The sequence below is a fragment of the Rhinichthys klamathensis genome, unplaced genomic scaffold (genome assembly GCF_029890125.1).
Source record: "Rhinichthys klamathensis goyatoka isolate OS25496 unplaced genomic scaffold, OSU_Roscu_1.1 h1tg000035l_1, whole genome shotgun sequence".
NCBI lineage: Eukaryota > Metazoa > Chordata > Actinopteri > Cypriniformes > Leuciscidae > Rhinichthys > Rhinichthys klamathensis.
The window spans coordinates 7,475,323-7,499,687 of record NW_026606583.1 but is presented as its reverse complement, the minus strand read 5'-3'; the positions used below and the strand labels follow the sequence as shown (position 1 = coordinate 7,499,687).

General features: G+C 37.6%; 1 protein-coding gene across 1 annotated transcript in view; it reads left to right on the top strand.

Annotated features, from left to right (window-relative positions):
* The window catches only part of antxr1c (ANTXR cell adhesion molecule 1c), a 40,040-nt gene extending 19,181 nt beyond the window's left edge, over positions 1-20,859 (top strand). The window contains exons 9-18 of the mRNA XM_056246085.1: positions 810-870; positions 1,698-1,796; positions 1,907-1,976; positions 5,374-5,452; positions 7,363-7,458; positions 7,743-7,781; positions 11,206-11,304; positions 14,254-14,421; positions 14,506-14,586; positions 20,438-20,859. Coding sequence (XP_056102060.1) covers positions 810-870; positions 1,698-1,796; positions 1,907-1,976; positions 5,374-5,452; positions 7,363-7,458; positions 7,743-7,781; positions 11,206-11,304; positions 14,254-14,421; positions 14,506-14,586; positions 20,438-20,707 — 1,062 coding nt within the window. The 3' untranslated portion in view covers positions 20,708-20,859. The remainder of the gene's footprint in view (positions 1-809; positions 871-1,697; positions 1,797-1,906; positions 1,977-5,373; positions 5,453-7,362; positions 7,459-7,742; positions 7,782-11,205; positions 11,305-14,253; positions 14,422-14,505; positions 14,587-20,437) is intronic.
* Positions 20,860-24,365: the final 3,506 nt, after the last annotated feature.

Sequence of the window (24,365 nt, the reverse complement as noted above, 5' to 3'; positions counted from 1 at the left end):
TGAACTCTACTGTATATGAACATTTTGAGTTTTTGGTGAGAATGGAGGGACAGAAATCTTAATTTGTGTTCTGAAGATGAATGAAAGTCTTATGGATTTGGAAAGAAATGAGGGTGAATAAATGATGATGATATTTTCATTTTTTGGGTGAACTTTCCCTTTAATGCTGAAGTGTGGAATTTGATAGATAGATAGATAGATAGATAGATAGATAGATAGATAGATAGATAGATAGATAGTCTTTATTGTCCCATAGGGATAATCATTTTCACACATCCTTTTTTCCTTCTTCCATAGCACAGAAATATCACATATGAGGAAACACATAGAACATGTAACACATATCCAAATACATATACAAACACACAGCTCATAAAGAGACCACAAGACATTAAAATACGTTATATAACCGTATAGCGTTATACGTTAACGTTATAATTACAACAAGACATTTAAATAATATGGTAAGAATTCATTTGTTTGCAACATAACAAGCTGTTTTGTACAGCTAAAAATAACCGTAAGCGAATGAAACCGGAAGCCTTGCACATTTGTAGCCATTTATAAACTGATTCACCTGAAAGTTTTACACTGTAACACTGTGGTATTTTCAAAACATCAAAAGTCTGCGTTTCCCAAGAGCATCGGAAGATAAAGCTTATCGCAGAAACCGTTGGCACCAATGCAGAAATTACACACTTTAGCTTTAATAATAATTGATAAATGCATTTTGAACAAATTATTAAATTGTTTTATCTTTTTTTATCCAAATGAAAATTGATATGAATGAAATATTTTCTTTTTTTTAGATCATCAAAAAATCTTGTATCGAGATCTTGGCAGCGGAGCCATCCAGTGTATGTGCAGGAGGTATATATTTACATAAAATAATAATAATGCCCTTGATTTCATTTGCTAATAGCTATGTTCCTTCCACATTCAATTAATAAGGATTTTCGCTGTAGGAAATATGGATTCTTGCTGTGTCTGGCAGTGAATTATGTATGTGCCATAATAAATCTTTATGGTATATTGCAAGTCAAAGAGAATTTAACTCAGTAAAGGCCTGTTCACACCAAGGACTAAAACTAACGGTAAAACTAAAGATGTTGTTTTAAAAATCATTCCAGATGTAAAAGAATAGCAGAGTTCACACACACCACAACTATAACGATAACGGCACAGAGAAACAACTTGAATCACTTTCAGAATTTTTTTTTCCAGCAAATGAGTGATAAAAACATTGACAGCCAATCAGAATCAATCCTGCTGTAACGAGCCTGAGCATTTAAAGCGGCAGATCTTATCTTTCTTGGTATGAACGCTCTTTAAATCTGTATTCATTTAATTTCCATACTTGCATACAGCATATCACTCTTTTGGACTAGATTTCCTTTTAAACATTAATGTTGCACACATTTACTGTATGTATCATCAATATAAGTAAATATAAGCACATTATCATAAAATAATCATAAAGAAATTCCAGTGTTGAACTTGACAGTCTGTGAGATGCATTTACCCAAGAGGACAAATCTATCATTGTGGTTTTATATTACCCAGCATAACTTGACCCATGCTGAAAGTGAAAACACAGAAAAGTTGATATTTTTGTAGGGAAATGGTGTAATGAAATGTCTTTTGTGAGGATTTATCACTATTTTTTTGAGCAGCAACTGTGGGAATCTGTGTTTCAGAGTCTTTTCAAGTGGTGGTGAGAGGTAATGGCTTTCGGCACGCCAGAAACATAGACCAGGTCCTGTGCAGCTTCAAAATAAACGACACCGTCACGCTCAGTGAGTGTTTTCCCTGCAAACATTCCCACAGAGTCGGAGTGCTTTCTCATTTCTCATGAACAAAGCTGCATTTAATCTGCTTTACTAAGCTTTTATTCTCCCTGTAACAGATGAGAAGCCTGCGATTGTTGAAGACACGTTCTTGCTGTGCCCTGCGCCTGTTATAGATGAAGTGGGAAAGTAAGTGAGAGGCTGATGGACAGGTCTGCCATGCATTAGCTGGTGTTTATGATCGCAGTCAGAGGTCACATTCCTCTTCCTTACGCAGCTCGCCGTTTTATCCTGTTGATCCAGTCTTTTCCAGAAACTGCCTGATTTCATGAGTTCATAGCCTTCTGATCCACAGAATCAAAGCCTGAGCTTTAGATGATGTCAGAGGCTCGGAGGAGCCGTTAAAGCAGATCGTTTTCAGAAATCACACCCACTCTCTGCTTTTCTTTCTTCCTCTTCATCTCCATTATTTCCTTACCGCTCCCATAGACCTCTCTCTCCCGCTTCTGATACAGCATGTTATGTTCAGAGCCCTCTTGTTGTCAAGAACTGCGGTGTTCTTGAGTTTTTAAATTTCTGGATGTCATATATACATTTATTTCTATTCTTCATAGACAAGGTTTTCTAAGGGAATATAGTTTTACAAGGACATAATAATACAATACACTATCTACAGTAGTTCTTCTCCAGTTCTCTGAGCGTTTAATGTAGGGCTGCACTAAAATTTTAATTCTGGTTGATATTGATAAATTGATAAAATGAATTTTGGCAGATGTGCAGAAAATGTCAAAAAGTCTAAAAAATAAAATAAAACACTAAATATTAAAATCTAGCGAATTGCTTAGTGAATTTAGCCATCGCAATATCATAATCTACAATATACAAAGGAGAAATTCATTTTGAGATTTGCTAAAGATTACAATTAAAAGTGTTATAATAAATTATTAATATAAATAAGTTATAATTATTAATTTTATCAAATATATTACCTTTAAATTAGTATTATGTGGTAGAAATAATGTTAATGTAAAAGTACACAATTAAATATCCAAAATCATCCAAAATATAAACAATATTGATGATGATGTTTTGCGAGTGAACGCAAAGTTAAACAGCAAACATTTGCGAGAGAATACAAAAGCATTCATTTCTCATACTTTTTTTCATCATCATATCCCTTATTGTGTTATTTTTTGTTCTGATAGAAGCCTGTATTTTTAAGACTAAATCTCATACTGTCATGTTCCTTTTCGCTCTAAATATTTTAAATCAAGTGAACTGTCCTAATATCCCCAATCGCCAGTCCATTTCTGTTCTCTTCTCGCACTCATCTTCGAACCGTCATCCCACCTTCCTCATACATGCCAGACCATCCCACAACATCTTTAAAGACTGACACTTTCACACTGGAGCTTTTGGTGCGGACTGGGTCCATTTGACATCAGAGTTTGGTTTTAAAGGAACACTCTGACTTTTTGGGACTTTAGCCTATTCACCGTATCCCCCAGAGTTAGATAAGTCCATACATACCTTTTTCATCTCCGTGCGGGCTATAAGTCTGTTTGACGCACCCACAGCTAGCCTAGCTTAGCACAAAGACTGGATGTAAATGGTTGCAGCTAGCATACTAATCCAAAGAAGTGACAAAATAACGCAAACATTTTCCTATTTACATGTTGTGATTTGTATAGTCACAGAGTGTACAAAAAACAAAGTCACATGAGACACAGACATATTTTAACCTTATAAATACTGGGAACTATATTCTCTGAAGGCGAAGCACTGCTACTTGGGCGGAGTGATAACCGCAGCACCTGAGACGCGCCGTGGTGAGGAGCAGAGAGTTCGTCAGAGTTTGGGCACGGCGCGTCTCAGGTGCTGCGGTTATCACTCCGCCATGTAAAAATAGGAAAATGTTTGCATTATTTTGTCACTTATTTGGATTAGTATGCTAGCTGCAACCATTTACATCCAGTCTTTGTGCTAAGCTAGGTTAGCGGTGGGTGCGTCAAACAGACTTATAGCACGCACGGAGATGAGAAAGTTATCTATGGACTTATCTAACTCTGGGGGATAAGGTGAATAGGCTAAAGTCCCAAAAAGTCGGAGTGTTCCTTTAAAAAGTAATTTTCTGAACTCAGGTTTGCACCAACACCAAGTAATTGAACAGTGTGAAAAAAAACACCCAAACTTTACATTGCATCTCAAAGCTCAGATATACTTCAAGTGGAATCAAAGAATGAACTGGTGCGACGTCGTTCCGAACAAAATCAGGCCAAAAAAAAAAGTGCGTTTGGAGTGACCAGAAAAGTTAGCTTTGGCTGGTAAACGCCTTCAAACTACCATTGGTTGGTGGCAATGACCTAATAGGTGGGTGTGGCTCTGAGGCTCCGCCTTCTTTGACGTGGAAATCCTCTCCGGTTCATTTCTCCGGTTCAGTCGATCGAGGTCGGACGCAAGTAAAAACATGAACACACCGGAGAGCCGCTTTATAGTAGAAATTATTGTTGTAATTCTAATTAAAAGTGATACTGACACTGTTTTTTCATGTTTAATATTGTAAAACTGCTTCCTTTAAAGCACTGAATAAAGTGGTATTTAAATGACTGGAGAGCCGAATTTCAGACCTCATCAGACGCTTTCTTAAAGGAATATTTCATCATTTACTCACCCTGAAAAGTTGTTTCAAACCTGTATGAATTTCTTTCTTCTGCTGAACACAAAAGAAGATATTTTGAAGAATGTGGCTGACCAAACAGTTGATGGACACCATTGAGTCATTTGTTTCCTACTATGGAAGTCAATGGGGTCCATTAACTGCTTGGTTAGCCATATTCTTCAAAATATCTTTCTTTGTGTTCAGCAGGAGACAGAAATTCATACAGGTTTGAAACAACTTGAGGGTGAGAAAATGACAGATTTTTTTTTTTTCAAAATTTTCATTTTTAAGTGAACTATTCCTTTAACTGCTGTTTTGTCATTTTGTTATCGAGAGGAAAGCGTGCATCACGTATTTACATATTCATCTAAAATCAAACTTTTGACGAAGAGAACTCCGCTGTGAGTATATCGGGGTTTTCAGTAATAATTGTCTGGCAGAAATCAGGCTGTTTATCAGTGTTTTTGCACAGAGGAATGTGAACCTAAGCTAAAGTAGAAGCTCTTCATCAGGGAGAAATGACTTATCTGTCAGGAGAGCAGACTTAACCTCTGTCTGTTCAGACACAAACCTCGGCGGGAATGCTGAACATTTGGAATGCTGTTTTTATCAAATGTTTGAGACACTAGACAGCTGACTACAACAAAAGTTAACCAGCACCCTGCAAAGCGCTGTAAGGGTGCCAATTATGGTCTGGAAGGCATTTCACACTAAACTAAAGATCTGCAAATACATCTCTTTGTACAAAAAATGTCACAAAAATGTTGTCTTTGGCACATATGCCTGATGTCTCTCTAAATCCTGTTGGTCTTGTGTGTGTTTTCTTTCTAATTTTATGGATACTTCTGTGCAATGTTAAAGGGTTTGCCAGCTTTCAAAGTGACAAATATGGGTATGAAAATGTATGTTTTGGTGTTTGCGCTCCAGGGTGGTGTACCTGCAGGTCAGCATGAACGAGGGTCTGTCGTTTATCACCAGCTCCGTGCACATAACCACAACAGAGTGTGTAAGTCTGACTGCAAACACACCAACGCAACATCACACCCAGACAAACTACAAAATGGAAATTCATTTTGAGATTTGCTTAAGATTACAAATAAAAGTGCTAATAAATGTATTTTTAATGTAAAAAAAAATAAGTACACAATTAAATAGCTGTCAATGCTGATAGATTTTCTTTGTATTGGCTGATATCAGTATGTTGTGCATCCCTAGTTTAATTTATTAATAACAATCCTTCCAAACCTCTCATCTAATCAGAATTTATAACCTTTTTTTTGTTCTAATAGCTCCCTTTATACTCTCATGATCCCTTTAGCTCTTCATGTAATAAATTATCTTCTTTAAATGCTGTGAACTGTCCCAAAGCCAAATCACCTCATAGAATTATAGCATTAGTGAATGTTTTTGGGTGTTTTCTGAACTCCCTGAAACGCCTCCATTGTTGTCTCGAGTTTCTTACGGGAACGAACACGTCACAATATTCCTCATTTAAATCATTTATACGCAGAATAAAGGGGCGGGGCCTGGTTGAGTTAGTTAGTAGTGTGTTGAAACTGGCGGTTATGGTAAGGGGCGGGACATTTCCCAAACACACTCGAAGCGCTTGACCAATCACAACACACTGATCCAGCCGACCAATCAGAGCACAGTGTGCTTTTCAGAAGGCGGGGCTTCATATAGACAGGAACTAAACAGAGCGTTACTGACAGACTGGGAAGAGAGGAGCCGCAACAATGGAGAATTTAAGAAAAAAAAATTGTGTTTTTTAAGCATTCGCGGATTCTAGTAGAGCCAAAAAACTAAATCAAGACTTTGTAAAAGTGTATAATAGGTCCCCTTTAATTAAAACTAAATATAGCTATTATATATGATCGTAATTATGTTGCATTGTAATCATTGGAAAGTTTATGTACAATTAATGGGTGGTCTTTGACGTCGTAACCCCTTATTTTGATAGTATTCTCCCCTCCTCACGTTTAGGTCGTCCCCCATCATCATTTTCTCTTCACAACACACACCATCCCCCCAATAACACACAGATCAAGGGCCAAACCGCAGGGGTTCAGCACGTCCCCAGACAAGAGCCCCGAAAAGATCCTGTCTCTGACTCTCACTGAGCCGGCTTCTTGCCCACAACCACAAAATAACTTTTCATGAAGCATTTCTTCTCTAAATACTTTTTTAAAAAGCAGTGTGCTCTTCCCATTTTTTTCCCATTACATACTTTTTAACAGTGAGATTGCTCAGTTTTTGGTAGTCATAGTTTGTCTTTTGATGGAAATGTCCTGTAGATTTCAACATGTTCATGTATTTGATGCCATTTTATATTTTGCTGACAAAAATGACGTAATTTTTAAATAATATTGAAACATTATTTTGTCATGGAATAATATTAAATAATTTTACACCATTTTACCGACAAAAATGGTGTATTTTTAATAATATTTAAACACTGTTTCGGCCTGTCATATTTTAGACCATTTTACATTTTCCTGAAAAAAGGCTTGTAATTTTTTTAATAATATTTTAAACATTATTTCACCATGTCAAATTCATTAATTTTACGCAATTTTACTGACAAAAATGGTTTATTTTTAATAATATTATTTTATGTATTTATTTAATATTATTAATTTATGAATGTAATGTAATATTTATTCATTTATTAATGTAAACAAATCAAACAAATAACAGGTTCATCAAACTATGTTATTTATGTTATTCAACAACGTATCATATCAACATATATAATATCATATTCATTGACAAAATTAAAATGTTGGTTCTTGAAGTAACAAAGAATAAATCCCAAATAACAATATGTCAATATTTTTTTGTTAGTGAAGTGTAAAAATGGTTGCTTATCCTTCTCTTTCTCAACCTCTCCCACCTTCTCTGTCTTTTCCTTTGCAGTTTGATGGGACGATCCTGCTGATCACCCTGCTGGTGTTGTTTCTATTATTGGCTCTGTTGTTCATGTGGTGGTTCTGGCCGCTTTGCTGCACCGTAGTAAGTCATCGCCTCATTTACCATCTTAAATATCAGCCTTCATACAGTGCGTTCTCACGACACATCTTCCAGTATTTTTAAATCTGGGAGCCAAGGCCTATGGATTTGCGGTAAAGACTGAAGTTGAGTGATTTAAGGTGGAAAATTGGTCAATTCATCTCAAATGAGCACACACTGTATAACCAGAGGTCATGATTTAACATGATATTCTATATTATGCATCACTTGTGTTTTTGGTTATGTGACTTGACTATTTCACACAACATCGATGTGTCTTTCCACAGGTGATCAAAGAGCCTCCACCTCCTCCACCGCCAGAGCCAGTGAGTTCTACTTACACCTCACTTTATCTGATACAGAAGGATTAAATGTCACAGACGGGGGCTTTGCTGAATATATATGGATCCTCTAGTAGGCCTTATCTCAAGGGTGTTAGGGGGTCTGTGTAAAAGTTCAAAGAAAAACAGTATAAATATTATATTTACAATCTTATAAATATAATAGAAAATATACAGCATATCAAATATTAACAATTGTTATTAATTTCATTATTATTATTAATTATCAATTGTTATTAGTTGTAGTAGTAGTAGTAGTAGCGGTATGTCAAATTAATAATTACAAAAAAGAACAAAAATCCCAATTTGACTTTATTATAAGGGGCTTTCGAACCGGAAGAACCTTTTCATAGTTCCTAGAACTATTAACGGAAGTTCCCGTTTTTGCCGTGTTCGCACCGCAGGAACTAGGAACTATTTTAGGTCTAGAACTAATTTTGCTCATACTTCAGAGTCTGGTCTAAACCATAGACTGTAAAAAAAGATGGACGACGGCCCTTCGCTCTCTTCCATTGGTCAGAAGTGAAGCCGCCAGTATCCCGATATGGCGCTGACATCTTGGGACCAGACCTGCGCAGTCGTGAGCCGGAAGTAAAGCCGTGAAATCAAGGCCCCGCCCTCACTCTCGCAGAATCAATCGCAAGCACACGCTCCTGCACTTTTAAAATTAATTATAGAAATTTAGATATTAAATTTAAAGCTGCAATCTCCTCAGTCCTCCGAAGATCCCGAAAAAAAGTCTGTTGGTGCTTCAGTGACGACATCGCTCAGAGAACCTGTCAATCATGACGTCACACCACCGCATCAAATAACGAACTAAAAACAAACTTATTTTAAAAACAAACACTTGAACTTACATCAGCGTGATAAAAACTACAGTAAATGACAGAAACCATCTTTGGAAATACGATATTTGAAGTGTAATTTAATTGGTCTCACGTGCTGTTGAATAACACGGGGAGGCGGGGTTTATGACCTATACTAGGACCCGCCACCGGGGGGCGATCGAGACGTTTTGGCCAGTGTTGCCAACTTAGCGCCTTTGTCGCTATTTGTAGCGACTTTTCGGACCCCTTTAGCGACATTTTTTCAAAAAAGCGACTAGCGACAATTTAAGCGACTTTTTGGGCAAACCTGTTGCCAGTTCTGTCCTGCGAGCGCGAGGTCTTGCTTTCTCCCTGTCGTCACTCTCTCTAGCTGCGTCTCCCCTGTTCAGTGAATGGCTGAGAGGAGCGCACGGCCCCTGACAGACGCGAATGAGCAGTGTTTTTCCACAGACTTATCACTTATCTGCTTTTCTTTTGTTTTATATTTAAAGAATTTAGTTTGACCATTTTAATTTTATTTCTTTTCTTGTGCTTATTACTTGTAACACTCACTATCACAGAGCTTAGTTCATCCGGTTACCAAACTCTCTCAATTCAGATAATGTTCTACATAGGCCTATAAAAAATGTAATCATTCACTATATTATAGCTACTCGTTCAATTGTCTGACAACAAAAAAATAGGAAATGAGAACAGCTTTATTTGACATTCGGCTATATTATATTGAATAGAGCATTAATTTAGAGAGAAAACGCACTAGGCTGACAGAACGCAAGTACGACGCGATAACGTCATTAATATGCTAATTGACGTATGACGTCATCTAGCGACATTTAGCGACTTTTAGGGAAGGCCTTAGCTACTTTCCTTAAAAAAATAGTTGGCAACACTGATTTTGGCTTCACTTTTCAGGGCTTGTGCGGCACGCTTGGTCTAAAGCAGCGCTACAGGAACTATCCGTGACGTTAGTATTCACTGATTGGCCGAACGCACGCGAAACACCAGCACCCGCTATTTTTAAAAAGACTATGTAAACACACAGAATATAGCCTATATATTTACTCCACAAACTAACTCTACAAACATGGACAACAGTGATAGATGAGCCGCTTAACCTTTACGCTGAGGAGAAAATCCAACTCAACTCTTGAGGGGAACATGATTATGTATTTCTGCTCAGCTAGCAGCACTGGACATCAACCATACGGCATACGCTAATAGAGCTGGTAAGTCCCGCCCATCCGTAAAACTCCAAGTGGACCTCTAGGTTGTAAAAGTAGAGAGTTTGACAGTATATTGTATGATTCTTTGGCTAGCAGTTGTGGAATAGACATAACAAGAAAGACTACACGTCGCATATGTGACGTCACCGCATAACACATTTTCCCTCCACAAATCACGGTGCGATAATCTAAGGAATTAGATCGAGATGCCTGTGTGTTTTGTACCCAAATGTCACCATTCAAACAAAGGCATGTTTAGCGGGATCCGTGTGCTAGTGGTGGTGACGTATATCAAACGCGTCGAAAGCAGCGAAGAGTTGTAGTCCACAAAGTGCTCTCACACAAAGTCTAACCGTATGAAGATTCTACCCGCTAAATTGTAGCATTCTTTACACGAAAATTTATATAAAAAATTCACAGACAACATATGTTCACATTCATTGCAAAATTCAAACGGGATTAGAAAATAATTATTTTCTCTCATTCACTTGCATTGACGATCTTTCAACCTAGAGGTCCAGCGGGGTAAGCGGAAGGGGCGGGACTTACCAGCTCTATACCTTTTCATTACTGTCTACTTTCTATGTATAACAGTTCTATCTATTAACGTATTAGACAGGACTGTTACACAGAGGTCCGCCGCGCCGTCAAAATAAAAGTCACAACAACATGCGCGGCTTACGTCATTTCAGAGTTCTGCGAATGCAACCAGAAAACGTTCCTAGGGGAACCATTAGTTCTCGGGGAACCACCCTGGTGCTTAGTTCCTATAACTATCTGGTGCAAAAGCCCCTAGTGTTTTATTCTGCTCTGAAAACATGAGATTGATCAAAATCAATGTTTATTCTGTTGACAGCCATAGTTAGTACCTCATAGAAAGCACTTTATAACTACTTTGAAGGTTATACAAATATTTGACACATATTAACAGTAATGAGTCTTTACATAAAACACTTGTAAAAAGCTTCTTTCTTAGTTGTTAGTATCTTCATATCGCTAGCAACATAGTATAACTATGTTTTAAAATATGTCACTGTCGTTTAACTGCTATAAATAATGAGTAGCTTGTCTCCCGGAAAGCTACAGTTTCAAAGTATGTTTAAATGGATGTAAATTGGCCTTGTCTCATAATCTGTATTCGGTAGCAAAACCCCTGTCAACGTCTAAGCCACAGCAGGGTTAGAACAAGGAACTGAATTTTCTTAGTGTGAGATTCATGAAGAGATTTTAATGAAAAACATCAGATGACTGTGAGTATAACAACATCAACATGTGAAAAAAAGCACTGGCAGTTTATTCCTGTGAGCAGATGTTTCGTACCTCTCGTGCTCGTGTACGTAACGTGTTTTTCCTCCTCAGGAGTCGGATGATGAGGACGGCATGCCGAAGAAGAAATGGCCCACAGTTGACGCATCTTATTATGGTGGTCGAGGGGTTGGAGGAATTAAACGAATGGAGGTGGGCTTCCTCAAAAGAGGAAATGTAATCTGAGAAAAATGTGTCATGTGATTATTAACACATTCATAGGAAGATGTAAACTTTACAAAAAAAAGTGTAGTTTTTGGAAAAAAAATCATTTTAAATCAGTCAGATAATAAAGCTAATTTTTTGCCACACCTGCCTATGGCCCGTAACTTTTAAAATTTACCGGCCATACATTTTTTACATAAAGATAAATGTTTAAAGGCCCATTCACACCAAGGACAAAACTATAAAGATAACAATAAAGATATAGTTCTAAAAATCATTATCAATATCAAAGAATAGCAGAGTTCACACCACAGCTATAACGATAACAGCACAGAGAAACAATATTGTTGGAATCATTTTAAGAACGATTTTATCCAGCCGATGAACGATAAAAACAACGACAGCCAATCAGAATCAATCCTGCTGTAACAAGCGTTTAAAGTGACAGACACGCACGCGCTTAGAATAAACAGAACAATATCGTCCACTGGTGTGGACGCTAATCGGTGTTGGGCAAGTTACTTTTATAAGTAATTAGTTACAGTTACTAGTTACTTCTTCCAGAAAGTAACTAAATTAGTTACTCAGTTACAAATTTTAAAAGTAACTAGTTACTTGAGAAAGTAACTATTGGGTTACTTTCAAGTAAAATTAAGTTTTAAATGCTCAAATGTGACCCCACATCTACCCCTCTTTAACGGAACTTACAATACATGTGCATGTTCAATTATTTATGATAAATCTGAATATTATAATGAAATGGACACTTAATACAATACATTATTAACAGAAACATGAAACATTGTACACACATCAAAAAAAAAAAATCTTGCTGTGTGACAAAGTGAGACTAGCCTCCAATCAAATGCCATGTATGTAAATATTATGTTTATATAGTGGATCAATGCAAATAACACAATAGATCTTTTGGAACTTTTGATATTTATTGCCCCTCAACAGGCCACAACTGGGCAAAATTAAATTAAGCTTGTTAAGATCGTCGCCATACCTGTCTCTCGTTGACTGACTGGCTTGTGTTGTTCCTTGTGTGTCCTGTCCTGTCCGACTATGCGTTATGATTCGCAATTCATGAGCGTTAGCCGTTAGTGATGATGGGTCGTTCGCGAATGAGCGTTAGTGATGATGGATCGACTCGTTCGCGAATGAGCTTTTGATGGGTCGTTCGTGATTCGCGAATGAGCCGACTCTAAGACCCGGCTCTTTTAGGTGAACGTCGGGAGCTGGCTCGCATGTCTGAAGAGCTGACTCTATTTTTTACAAATTTAGCCTATAGAAATTCAATAATTATGTAATAAAAATTTAAATATTATAGTCAAAGTCATTTAAAGAGCCGTTTGTGAGCCAAAAGAGCCGGCTCTTTTCAGTGAGCTGAGTCAAAAGAGCCGAATGCCCATCACTACTATGCGTGCTTTCGAACACCCGCCCAACTCTACCTCTGATTGGCTTACGATGACATTTTACTCCACCTCAGCCAATCGTCAGCATTTATGCGCTTGTCTCGTGCTCTGCCCACTAACCAAGGAAGAACAGTAAAAAAAGTATTTGCCTCTCGCTCAGAGATCTAGTTGGTCTGATGAAAAAAAAACACAGCTTCATCAGTTATAGTAACGCGCCGCATTTTTTGGCAGTAACGGTAACGGCGTTATTAAGATGAGAAGAGTAATCAATTAGATTACTCGTTACTGGAAAAAGTAATGCCGTTAGTAATAACGCCGTTATTCCCATCACTGACGCTAATATATAGTTTAGATAACTTTAGTTATTTTTAAAGTTATCGTTCTTGGTGTGAACGGGCCTTAATCCTAAATAAAGTTACAAAAGTTAGTCAGTCTACAGAAGTGAGTGATTGTTCTTTATCTTTTATTGTTAGATTAACATTAAAAACACAGACAGCATCAGGAATATTAGGCTGCTGTCACTTTAAGAGCTGCATAGATCCAATGAATATATTGTTTGAAAACTTAAACTGTTTACGTTCAGTTATGTTTACAAGGGTACTTGCCAAGACCGGCCTTTTGACAATTTAGTTTGAATGTCTTGCTCTAGCTCAAGAAGACGTGAAAGAGAGCTCAATTCAGTATTCTCATGGATGTGTGGACATGCGCTTAGTAACGCGAGAAACACATTGAGCTCCCTTTCGCGTCTTCATGAGCTTGAATAGCAAAATTGTCCAGGCTTAAACCTTCGTGACGATGCAGCAGTGCCCCGTCAACTGTCCCGAGCGCCGTTCATGTTTGTTCACGCTTATGTTCTCACAACATTGCATTGTTAGGATTCATAAAAATATTACCGGCCAACTGCCGAGATTTCATATACTCGCCAAATAAAAGTCTGCATTAGTTTTAGGCCCTGTATATAATTATTATAGATTTGAATGTGGTTGCAAACTGCAAACTTTTTTACAGTTTTCACAAAAATATGAAGCAGGCTGCACAACTGTTTTCAACATAATAATAATCATAAATGTTTCTTGAGCTGCAAATCATCATATTAGAGTGATTTCTGAAGGATCATGTGACACTGAAGACTGGAGTAATGATGCTGAAAATTCAGCTTTGATCAAAGGAATAAATTACAGTTTAGTGTATATATATATTCACAGTTATTTTAAATAATAATAATATTTCACAATATTACTGTTTTTATTGTATTTTTTAATCAAATAAATGCAGTCTTGGTGTGCAGAAGACTTCATTCAAAAACATTAGACGTTTTTTTAATTATTACAAACTTTGACCATTAGTGTATATAATTAAGAAGATAATGCTAATTAGAAATAAAAGAATATAAGTTGCTAAAAGCGACCTAGAAGTGAAACATCAAAGCATCTCAAAAGAAACTGAAAGACTTTTGCATTTGCTGAAGATCTGTAACAAGTTTCGGAAGAAGTGATCTAATGTTTGTGTCCTGGTCCAGGTTCGCTGGGGAGGGAAGGGCTCCACTGAGGAGGGAGCGAAGCTGGAGAAACCCAAAAACGCGGTTATAAAGATGCCTGAGCAGGAGTTCGAACCCTTTGAACCCAAGCCCAGAAAATCAGACAACAGGAAGCAAGCTCAAGACAGGAAGTGGTATTCTCCCATTAGGGTAAAGATGCTTTGTCATCGTCATCATTGTTTATTTGTGTGTCTGTTCAAAGCATGCGTTTAACAGCACGTTTCTCCTGTTCAGGGTAAACTTGATGCGATCTTGGCTCTTTTCCGCCGTGGATATGATCAAGTGTCACTTATGAGGCCACAACCAGGAGATCATGTGAGTAACCAGGTCTAGATGATCTGGCTTAGCATTATCTTTCTTCCATATAACGATGATGTCAAAACACACTCCTTCAACAACAAACAGTCTGACCAGTCTCAACCGAAAGCTTTCAAGGCGTTTGGACCTCATAAATCCTCGTCCTGTGGGTTTTTTGACTCATTCCTCTTCGCCTTGGCCAGACGTTTCCTTACCTTTCATTTGTCGACCCAGACCAGCAACGCCCCATCAGAGAGGCCTGATGGGTGCCAAGACACATCATAGGCACAGCTTGCCACCTGCATCAAATCAGTAGCCATAAAAATGAAATGAAACACAAATGTAGGCACTTTCCAGACAGATAGTCTGCACTTTTAAAGGCCCGACGCTCACATATGCAGAGCAGCCACATGGTTCGATTTTTAATGTCAAATTGCAGGTTATCGGCTCTGTTGGATCGGCGTGATTTAGACTTGATGCATCTTTCACACAGACGTTTGTATCCTGCTGAGATTAACTGTCTTCAGGTGCTAGTGAAACCACGTGGAAAAAACTAGAGCTGGGTATTGACACACATTTCATGATTCTATTCGATTCTGATTCACAAGCTTGTGATTCGATTCAATTCCAACCTCCCTTCGATATCGATTCATTTGAATGTATACAGTAAAACAAAAATGCTGTAATTTATACAGGGAACCCTGTAAGTTGGTACTTTACTATACAATTAAAGGTTAAATTTAACAAAAATTGCAAACATTTAAATTACACATAAGAAAATAATGTTAAAATATATCAAATTTAATACTTTTTAATTATGTAAATGTGTTTCTACGCCAATTCGTGTTTTTTTATATATATATATATATGGTGGCTGTCATAGCTTGTTTTCATGATGGATTTATTCAAACATACAAGAACAGGTTAAGTAAAAATATAATGTAATATAGTGCATATATTTATCAAAATGCACCTCTCTAGAGTTATTTTTTCAAGCTAGCTATCAAGATGGTCATTGGTTGCATTTTGTCTGTGTGTACCTTTTGTATAGTTTTCTCATTTTTGTCTTCAGAACGGAAAAACGGGGGAAAACAATTATTTAAATGGACTGTTTATTATTAACTCTTTCCCCGCCATTGATGGAAATTTCCATCATTAATGAGACGCTTCCCCGTTATTGATTTGAAATTTCCGGTCAAACACAGTCAAAGAAAAGCAGAAACGAGCGATATCATATGTAAGCAGATGCATATGTAAAATAACGCGATTATCAACACAACATTAAACAGCATATAAATCAAAACTGCCTGTTACTGAAGGGCTTTTTGCTCAAAATGTGTTTTAATGAAACTTACTTTACATTCAAGTGTTGATAAAAAAAAAGGAATGCATGAAGATAGAATAAAACGGGTCTTTTGTTTAAAAGCAGACAGGGACGGACTGGGACCAAAAAACGGCCCTGGACTTTGACTAGGCCCGGCCCAAAGCAATCGGCGCGAGGAAACTCGACAACAACAACAACGCCTACCGCCTGGCATGAGTGTCATAAGACTTTAATTGTGGCTCATGATCCTATACCATCCAAATTATAGCTAACAACATATTATACAATCTATTCCATGCTGTCTTAAAATTAATTTATTACTTAATAATCTTAATTAATTTATGCAGTAATAAATCTTAGCTACTGCACAAATAATAATACCACATCTAAATGAAAAGGCAATACCATTACAAATGTAACTTCTGTATTTAAAATCTTCAAAGTTTGTAAGCATCAACTGTAATGTTAACAACATTTTTAAAAGTAAAAGCACAACATATTTCTTAATATTAGCTACTGCATGTGGCATTTTACAGCTAAAATGTTGAAGTTTAGCTGTTTTAACTACTGTAATCATTAAAAATGTAGCAAGCTGAATATCACTTCCTAACATCATCAATAGCAAGTAACTTGCAAAGTAATAATTTCTGATTAATTTGGTTCGGGAGTAGTAGAGATAAAAGCCCGCCCACACCACACTGACAATTGATTGGTTGGGTCCTTACATGCGCTTCGTGAGGCACACGCGCACACTAGCACACACACGCAAGGTCTCTAGCTCGCTCCCTCTCTTTGGCATGCGCGCGCTACGCATGCGCGCTCTTGCTCGCACTAGATTCCGGGAGATTTTAACTAATTTGGGATGTCTGCTGACTGCGTGTGTGGCGGGTGTTGGGCCGGCCCGCCGGCCGTCCTGGAGTACCGGCCGTTCTGTGATTCTCCAGATCACACAGATGGCCAGTCCGCCCCTGAAAGCAGAGGCTCTGTTCTTTCTTTTGATGTACCATGCATGTTCAGATATTGAATATTCATACAACAAGGGGGCCTTTCTTGAAATCTTTGTGAAAATGATCAAAAACACTGGCGATGACTGGCAACTTTTCTTTTTTTTTAAATGCTGACGGCGAAAGAGTTTCTTTGTTTTCCCATTTTTGAGGAGAAAAACGAGAAAACAATTTAACCGAAGACACGCTGGCCGTGTTTCCATCCAAAGTTGCGAGTTTAACTTGTGTGTAAAATTGGAATATCGCATAAAATAATATAAACTAATAAAGCAGCGTTTCCATCCCGAGTGTTCAAGAGAACAAAATCGTCACTTCCTGGGAAATTGACGCAAAATATCTGTAATAAAAATGGAAGTAGCTGTGAGCCGTGGCTCTTTTTTCCTGCATCGTAGACTGTCTTGTCTGTCAGTCATATAATGCAGGTCTATGGTCACCACCTCAAAGAGCATGCACAGAGAAGTCCAAATTAAACATGATTTAATGACTCGTAAATGTAAGTACACATTGATGGCCTAAGACACGAAACGAGCGGTTTGTGTGAGAAAACCAACAGTATTTATATCGTTTTTACCTCTTGTAAACACAGCCAGGTCCAAGTGATCTGAGGGCGCCGGCGCTTCGGTCTTTTCCGGAAAGCGCCGGAAGTGATCTCTCGCGCGTGTACGTCACTCATACATTTTTTTTTATTTTTTTTTATTGTTTTCTTTTACGACGGTTTAAACATCCCGGATAAGCGCAAATTAGTACCATTTTAATTAGCCGTCTTACCTACAATCTCTGTTCTGTGTAAACAATGAGTGACGTACACGCGCGAGAGATCACTTCCGGCACTTTCCGGAAAAGACCGAAGCGCCGGCGCCCTCAGATCACTTGGACGTGGCTAACCAAATCATTCTGATGACAGACTTTGGCTCAGAACCACCAAACCAACATTTGAGAAGCTGTACGATGCAGTTGGTCCGCTGGATAGTCCAGTTAGCCAATCACATCCTCCGATGAGGCAAAGTAACATGAGTTTTTTTGTTGTACATTATGGGTCGGTAAATGTTTCCATCGTGACTAGCTTTTCTGAGGTAAATGTGAAGTTACATGACATCGTTTACAAGCTGTAGCTGCTACAGTAACTGAGGAACTGTGCATAGAATGGTTCTTGTCAAGCTTTTGACCCGACTGGTTTTAATAGCCCCGAGCGAACGCTTGCATGATGCAGAGGAATGGTTTTCACCTCCTCGTCCTGTAATGGCGTTGGGTCTCTCCGCTGCTCTGCGGTTTGTGACGAGAGTGCTGAAAAATGCCCAGACTGACTCTTTTCTCTCTCGTTCTTTCGGAGTATGGAAAACAAATGAAACGGGCGTCATTTCCTGTCTACAATTGCATTAAGAGGACATAAAATGCGTCCAGCAGTGCCTGTACTGTGCATGAAGAACTCGCTCCACCGCCATAAGTTGAAAACAAGGTCATGGCAATGCTTTTACGAGTCTCGCCCCCTCGCCTAATGCAATCTTTCTCTTTCTTAAACAAGCATATTCCTGTCGCTTTTCATCTTTCTGTGCTTTCCTCACAGGTTTTGGCTTTACCTAGTGTGGAAACAAGGTTTAATGTTGTTTCGATTGAATTCTTTTGGTTGGTTTCGGAGTATGTGTGCATATGTTTGTCTGACGTCTATAGTGTATCATTATCTCTCCTCGGTCTGTTTTTCTCATTTGTACCCTGGTTAAGCTCTCTTCCTCATGCCTCTGTCTTCAATCCCATAATGCACAGGGATCAGCTTTCCACTGGCTGTCCCAGCAGCTCTGACGTGAAACCTTGAAGTTTGCCTTTCAGTTTTGCACAGCCCTCGCTCTGGTGGAGGTTTGAGGATGAGGTCATGAATAAAACGGCCACATCAAACATCTACGAGACTGACTTCAGACTGCTTTATGACCCCGCTATAATTGCAGTTGTGTCAGGAGGTCATTTTCCTCTGCTTTGCCATGAGGGAAGGACTATTACAACAAACATCCTTCAAAACACCTACTTCACCTGTCATTATGCAGCCTTAAATAAGATTTGACGTTGAGGTCAACTCATTTTACTTTCATAATGTGACGTATAATGAAACCGAACAGTTGAGTTTATCCATCAGGAATCGATTGGATGTTGAAAAGGCGTCTCTATATGACTGGTGGGTTATAAATAACCGCTTGATGATGTCAACCAAAAATAAAATAAAATAAAAATTTAGTTTTTCTCCTTTTGAATAACATGCACATAAGATTCATACACAATAAGACCAGAAATAATTGTTAAAGTAAATAAGGAAATCAAAAATTGATTGATGTCATGGTGTCATGTGACATGTCATGTATATATTTAGGTGGACTTTTCATGTACAGTAAGACCAGAAATATTAAATGAATCAAAATAGTTTGTTTTTTCATGTTTGATTTTAATTGAATTAATTATAGTACATATGAAAAGAAAAGAAATCCACCTAAATATACATATAATATTCTTTTCATACGTTATATAATAAATATAATACTATCCATCACATTATGAAAGTAAATTAGTTGTGAATAATGCCCAATAGGACCAGGAATATTTATTAATAAAGTTTTGATTTCATCTTTGGTTTCAGTTATCCTATTTATCATATAATATATGAAAATAATATTAAATATAGGTAGGTAGGTATTAAATATAATACTATAAATTATGAAAGAAAAAGGCACTAAACAGATAAATTAAAGTTCTCTATTCTGATTTCATGTTATTTTTTATTATTATTTAAAATATAATACGTTATAAATAATGTCAAGAATTTTAAAATGTACATAAGGTGGTGAACTGTTGATTTGAGCACAGTAAGATTTAAAATATTTAAGAACGTAAATATGCAAATATTAAGTAGTTTTTTATATATTATTTTTATACTTTTAGTTTTCAAATGTTAATTTTAGTTTCATTTTTAGCAATTTTGTCATGTGCTTTTTTCATTTATATATATATATATATATATATATATAGCTATTTAAGTTGAATTATTTTTCTGTTTTAGTTCATATTAGTTTTTATTTCCTGTTAATGATTTTAGATTTTCAACTAATATTTATATTTGATTTATTTCAGCTTAGTTTCAATTAATAGAAATATTTTTAATATTTTAAGTTTTTTTTGTAAATGATAATAATCCTGATTTCATGTTGAATTGAATTATATAATCTATGTAAAGCATATTAAATATATATTTAGATGACTTTTCTGTTTTTAAAAAAAGCATGTTTTCATTTTAGATTGTTGTTTTTTTTTAGAGAGAGAGGCTTTGGGGTCATAGAGGACTTTCCATGATGCATAATTTACAACTGTGGGTGATTTCATCTGTGGTTTTCACAGCGCTTCAGCCAGCCTGCGAGATCTTGAGTGAGCAGAGAGCCAAAGCAAGAACGACTCTGGGTGTCATTCTGGAAAATAGGACGAAGCAATGCTTGCGTATTAGAAAGTGGCCACCTTCAACAGAGCAGATTACCTCACGTTGTTTCTCTTGTTGTTCTCTCCTCAGGGTCGGTGTATCAACTTTACACGAGTGAAGGAGGAGGCGGCGGCGGCAGCTAAAGCTCCTCCACGAGCTCAAAGCCCACCTCCACCTCCACCAGACTATCAGCCGGTTCCCAGTCCAGTGTCCTCTCCTCCCAACAGCCCTCCTCCGAGAGGACCACCCCTAACCCAATCTCCACCGGCTCCACCGGGTCCCCCACCCGCCCGAGTCCCGCCCGGACCCCCCTGTCCCCCTCCGTCACGGGCCCCACCCAGCCTCGACGGCAGACCATGAGAGAAAGATCCAGCCTCCAGTGCAATTCATCCCTACAGCCAAACAAAATGCTCCTCTCGCCCAAAAACGCACGTGGTATTTATCGGTCAGGTTCGATTAGGATGTGGTGTGTAGTTTGTTGCTGGACAGCAAAAAAAAAAAAAAAGCAAAAAGTCGTGACAAAAAATTCAACTACTGAGTGAGTTTTCCATACGCAGATTAAGAGGAACCGTTTTTAGCTTTAGAGTGACCGAAGTGCTCCTTTTTTTATTGAGGCTGGACGAATCATCGTAATTATTCCCGTTAAACCAAAGTGGTTTAAAGCACATATGAATCCTATGAGCTTTCCATGTCATGCCAAAAATGTCCAAAATAACCAGTATTAGATGCTATGTTATATTGTACAGCATCCTGTGCCTCTCCATTTAATTAGTTATTTTATTTTTTTAATGTCGAGTCACGGATTTTACAGTTGTTGAGTTGCAGGTTCTCTCAGGTGAGTCTCTGACCCTGTACGAAGGTCTGAGTCCGTGTGGCCAAAGGGAAATATCATAGCCTGTCAAAATGTAGGATGAATGCAAGTGATGAATGTGTAAAGGCATTTCTTTTACTGTAGTATCGCAATTAATGTCTTATTCCTGGTTCAGACTACACAATATCAATGGCACAATCCATTTGATGAACGGGTGATTGGTATACAAAAATGGGTCCCGGTCCGCGAGAATTAAAGGGATAGTTCACTTTGAAATTAATTTTTGATTATGTTTTAGCTTACCTCAAGGGCATCCAAGATGTAGGTGTCTTTGTTTCCGCATTAGTTTCAATTTTTATATTTTTAGGTCAAACCGTTCTTGTCTGTCAGTCATATAATGCAGGTCTATGGTCACCACCTCAAAGAGCATGACCAGAGAAGTCCAAATTAAACATGATTTAATGACTCGTAAATGTAAGTACACATTGATGGCCTAAGACACGAAACGAGCGGTTTGTGTGAGAAAACCAACAGTATTTATATCGTTTTTACCTCTTGTAAACACAGCCACGTCCAAGTGATCTGAGGGCGCCGGCGCTTCGGTCTTTTCCGGAAAGCGCCGGAAGTGATCTCTCGCGCGTGTACGTCACTCATTGTTTACACAGAGATTTCGGAAGTGTTACCGCAGCAGACTTCTTCCCGACAGTCAAAGCGGCGTTACGTCAAGAAAGTGCGGACTCAGTGGAAGACCGCGAGTGCTTAGGGTGCCATTTGGGACAGGGCCAAAAACGATATAAATACTGTTGGTTTTCTCACACAAACTGCTCGTTTCGTGTCTTAGGCCATCAATGTGTACTTACATTTACGAGTCATTAAATCATGTTTAATTTGGACTTCTCTGTGCATGCTCTTTGAGGTGGTGACCATAGACCTGCATTATATGACTGACAGACAAGAAATTGAAACTTCTGCGGAAACAAAGACACCTACATCTTGGATGCCCTTGAGGTAAGCTAAAACATACCAAAAATTAATTTCAAAGTGAACTATCCCTTTAAACATTTCATCTCCAATAGTGTCAAAGTGGATGAGAACTGATGCTGAGTCCGCAACATCCTGACAGAAAGACTAACATGTTTAAATGAGTTTGGTCCTCCACAGTCCCTGTTTGTTTACGCTCTTGTGAAGTAAATCACTAGTTCTGCCGCCTTGATGACATCACTCACATCGTTAAAGACGGTAAACGATGATTGAACGTGTGCTTCCCGTCACTGCCTGCAAAGTCATTTATCAGACGCATCGTAACAGACAAAACACATTGTGTAGTCTGAACCCGGCATTAGTGTGTCACGAGATCTTTGGTTTAGGTAAAACTGGTGTGCAGGATTTGTCTCAAATCACTCGGTTGCTGGAATTTTGACTGATTCTTGAAGGTGCAAAAGTTGGATAACAAGTATGTTTTCAACTCTATTCCAGATCTTTATCTGGGTTTAATCTCATGAAAACATGTCCTGTGGCCGGTTGCATCAAATGCTACTTGTTAGACGTCTTCTTACATGTTAGTCATCTCATTGTTTTTCTTTAAGACTAATTTGAATCTGAAGAATAAGACTGATTTTCTCATTGAAAAACTGCTAGTTGGTCAGACTAGTTTTTTAAGACAGTCTTATAGTGGCTAAGTTTATGCAACTGGCCACAGGTCACATTTCAACCCAATTTTTTCATTTTTTGCGTAAAGGAAATGAAACCTATTTTAAGGACCATTAGGCAGAGCTGCATGATTAATGTACAAGATTGTGATCTCGATTCAAACACCCACACGATCTCATTCCTAAATCACAACGTAACAAATATTAAACCTTTGACAAAATCACACTGGAAGATTCAAACCTGTGTCCGCGCTGCCGCTGAGAGAGCAGCGATTACGATGATTACATTGTTACACCAGTAGGTGGCGACAAATGACTGTTAAAAAATGTATTTGTCATTGAATCATTCATTCAAGAGATTTGTAAACAAAACAAAAATGCTGATTCATCCAGTAATGAAACAAGTTTATGAGTGAGTCATTGAATCATTCATTCAACCCATTTTTTTTATTAAACATTTTAAATAGACTGCAGCAATTAACATTAGTCAGAACCTCTAGTAGAGTACATGTTATTTTGTTTAATTGTCTGTTCAGAATCGTGCAGCTCTACCATTAAGATTTTTTTTTTTTGCATTGTAACATTATTTTCATCACAATTAAGCACATATCACCCCACAATTCTCATTACCATAATGCATCAAGATTAGTTTTTTGTAAATTAATAATAATAAAAATATTAAGTGACATTATTTCCAGTGGTGATCTTATCAGCATCGTAGTGCAATATACAATAAGGTTATGTAATGTTGCGTAATAAAAAAAAGTATGAATCCCGCAAAAAAAACTTAAACTTGCATCATTAGTACATTTTATTAGCAATGTTGCAAGTTTCCGTTTATATTAAGTTTATATTAGAGACACCTAATGATTCAGGTGTGCGAGGCACTATAATTTCTATGTAATAAAGGCTTTTTATTTATATCGGCATAAATTAATAGCCTGGCTCCGCCCTCCTACGCACTTCCGTAGAACCAGGCTAATAAATTAAAGCAAGCACAACAAATATTACAATTTTGTATAAATACTAAATGGAATAGAGTATTTTTATTTATTTTATTATTATTTGTTTTCATTACAGTAATGAGAATAGGGCGGCATCCTAAATGGTCCTAAAGACAGGCTTCTTTTTCTCTAAGCAAACAAATACATTTTCTTTTTTTCCTGTGTGATCAGGCATGTTCTTGGCAGGTTTCGAGTTTGTTCATTGTAAAGGTTGGAGCTCTAAGCGAATGCAAAGTCAGGTCAGTTCTTGTCATGTTTTCTGTATTCCGCAGCTGTACTGTACGTATGTTGATATTCATCATGTTTTCATTTGCATTTCATCGTCAAACATATTGCAACTGCAGGGCAGTTCACAGCATTTAATTTATTACCCCCATGCCTGAAGGAAGGTACTTGAATATGACAAGGTGTCCTCTGTTACAAGCAGGACACTGTGCATGAAACCAAAAAAATATTAAAACGGAAAAAAATCACTTTGCCTCAGATAACAGCCAGTGCCTTCTGTGTGTTTCATTGTTTTTTAATTACCTTTCTTTTTTACGTCATTCAAGTAT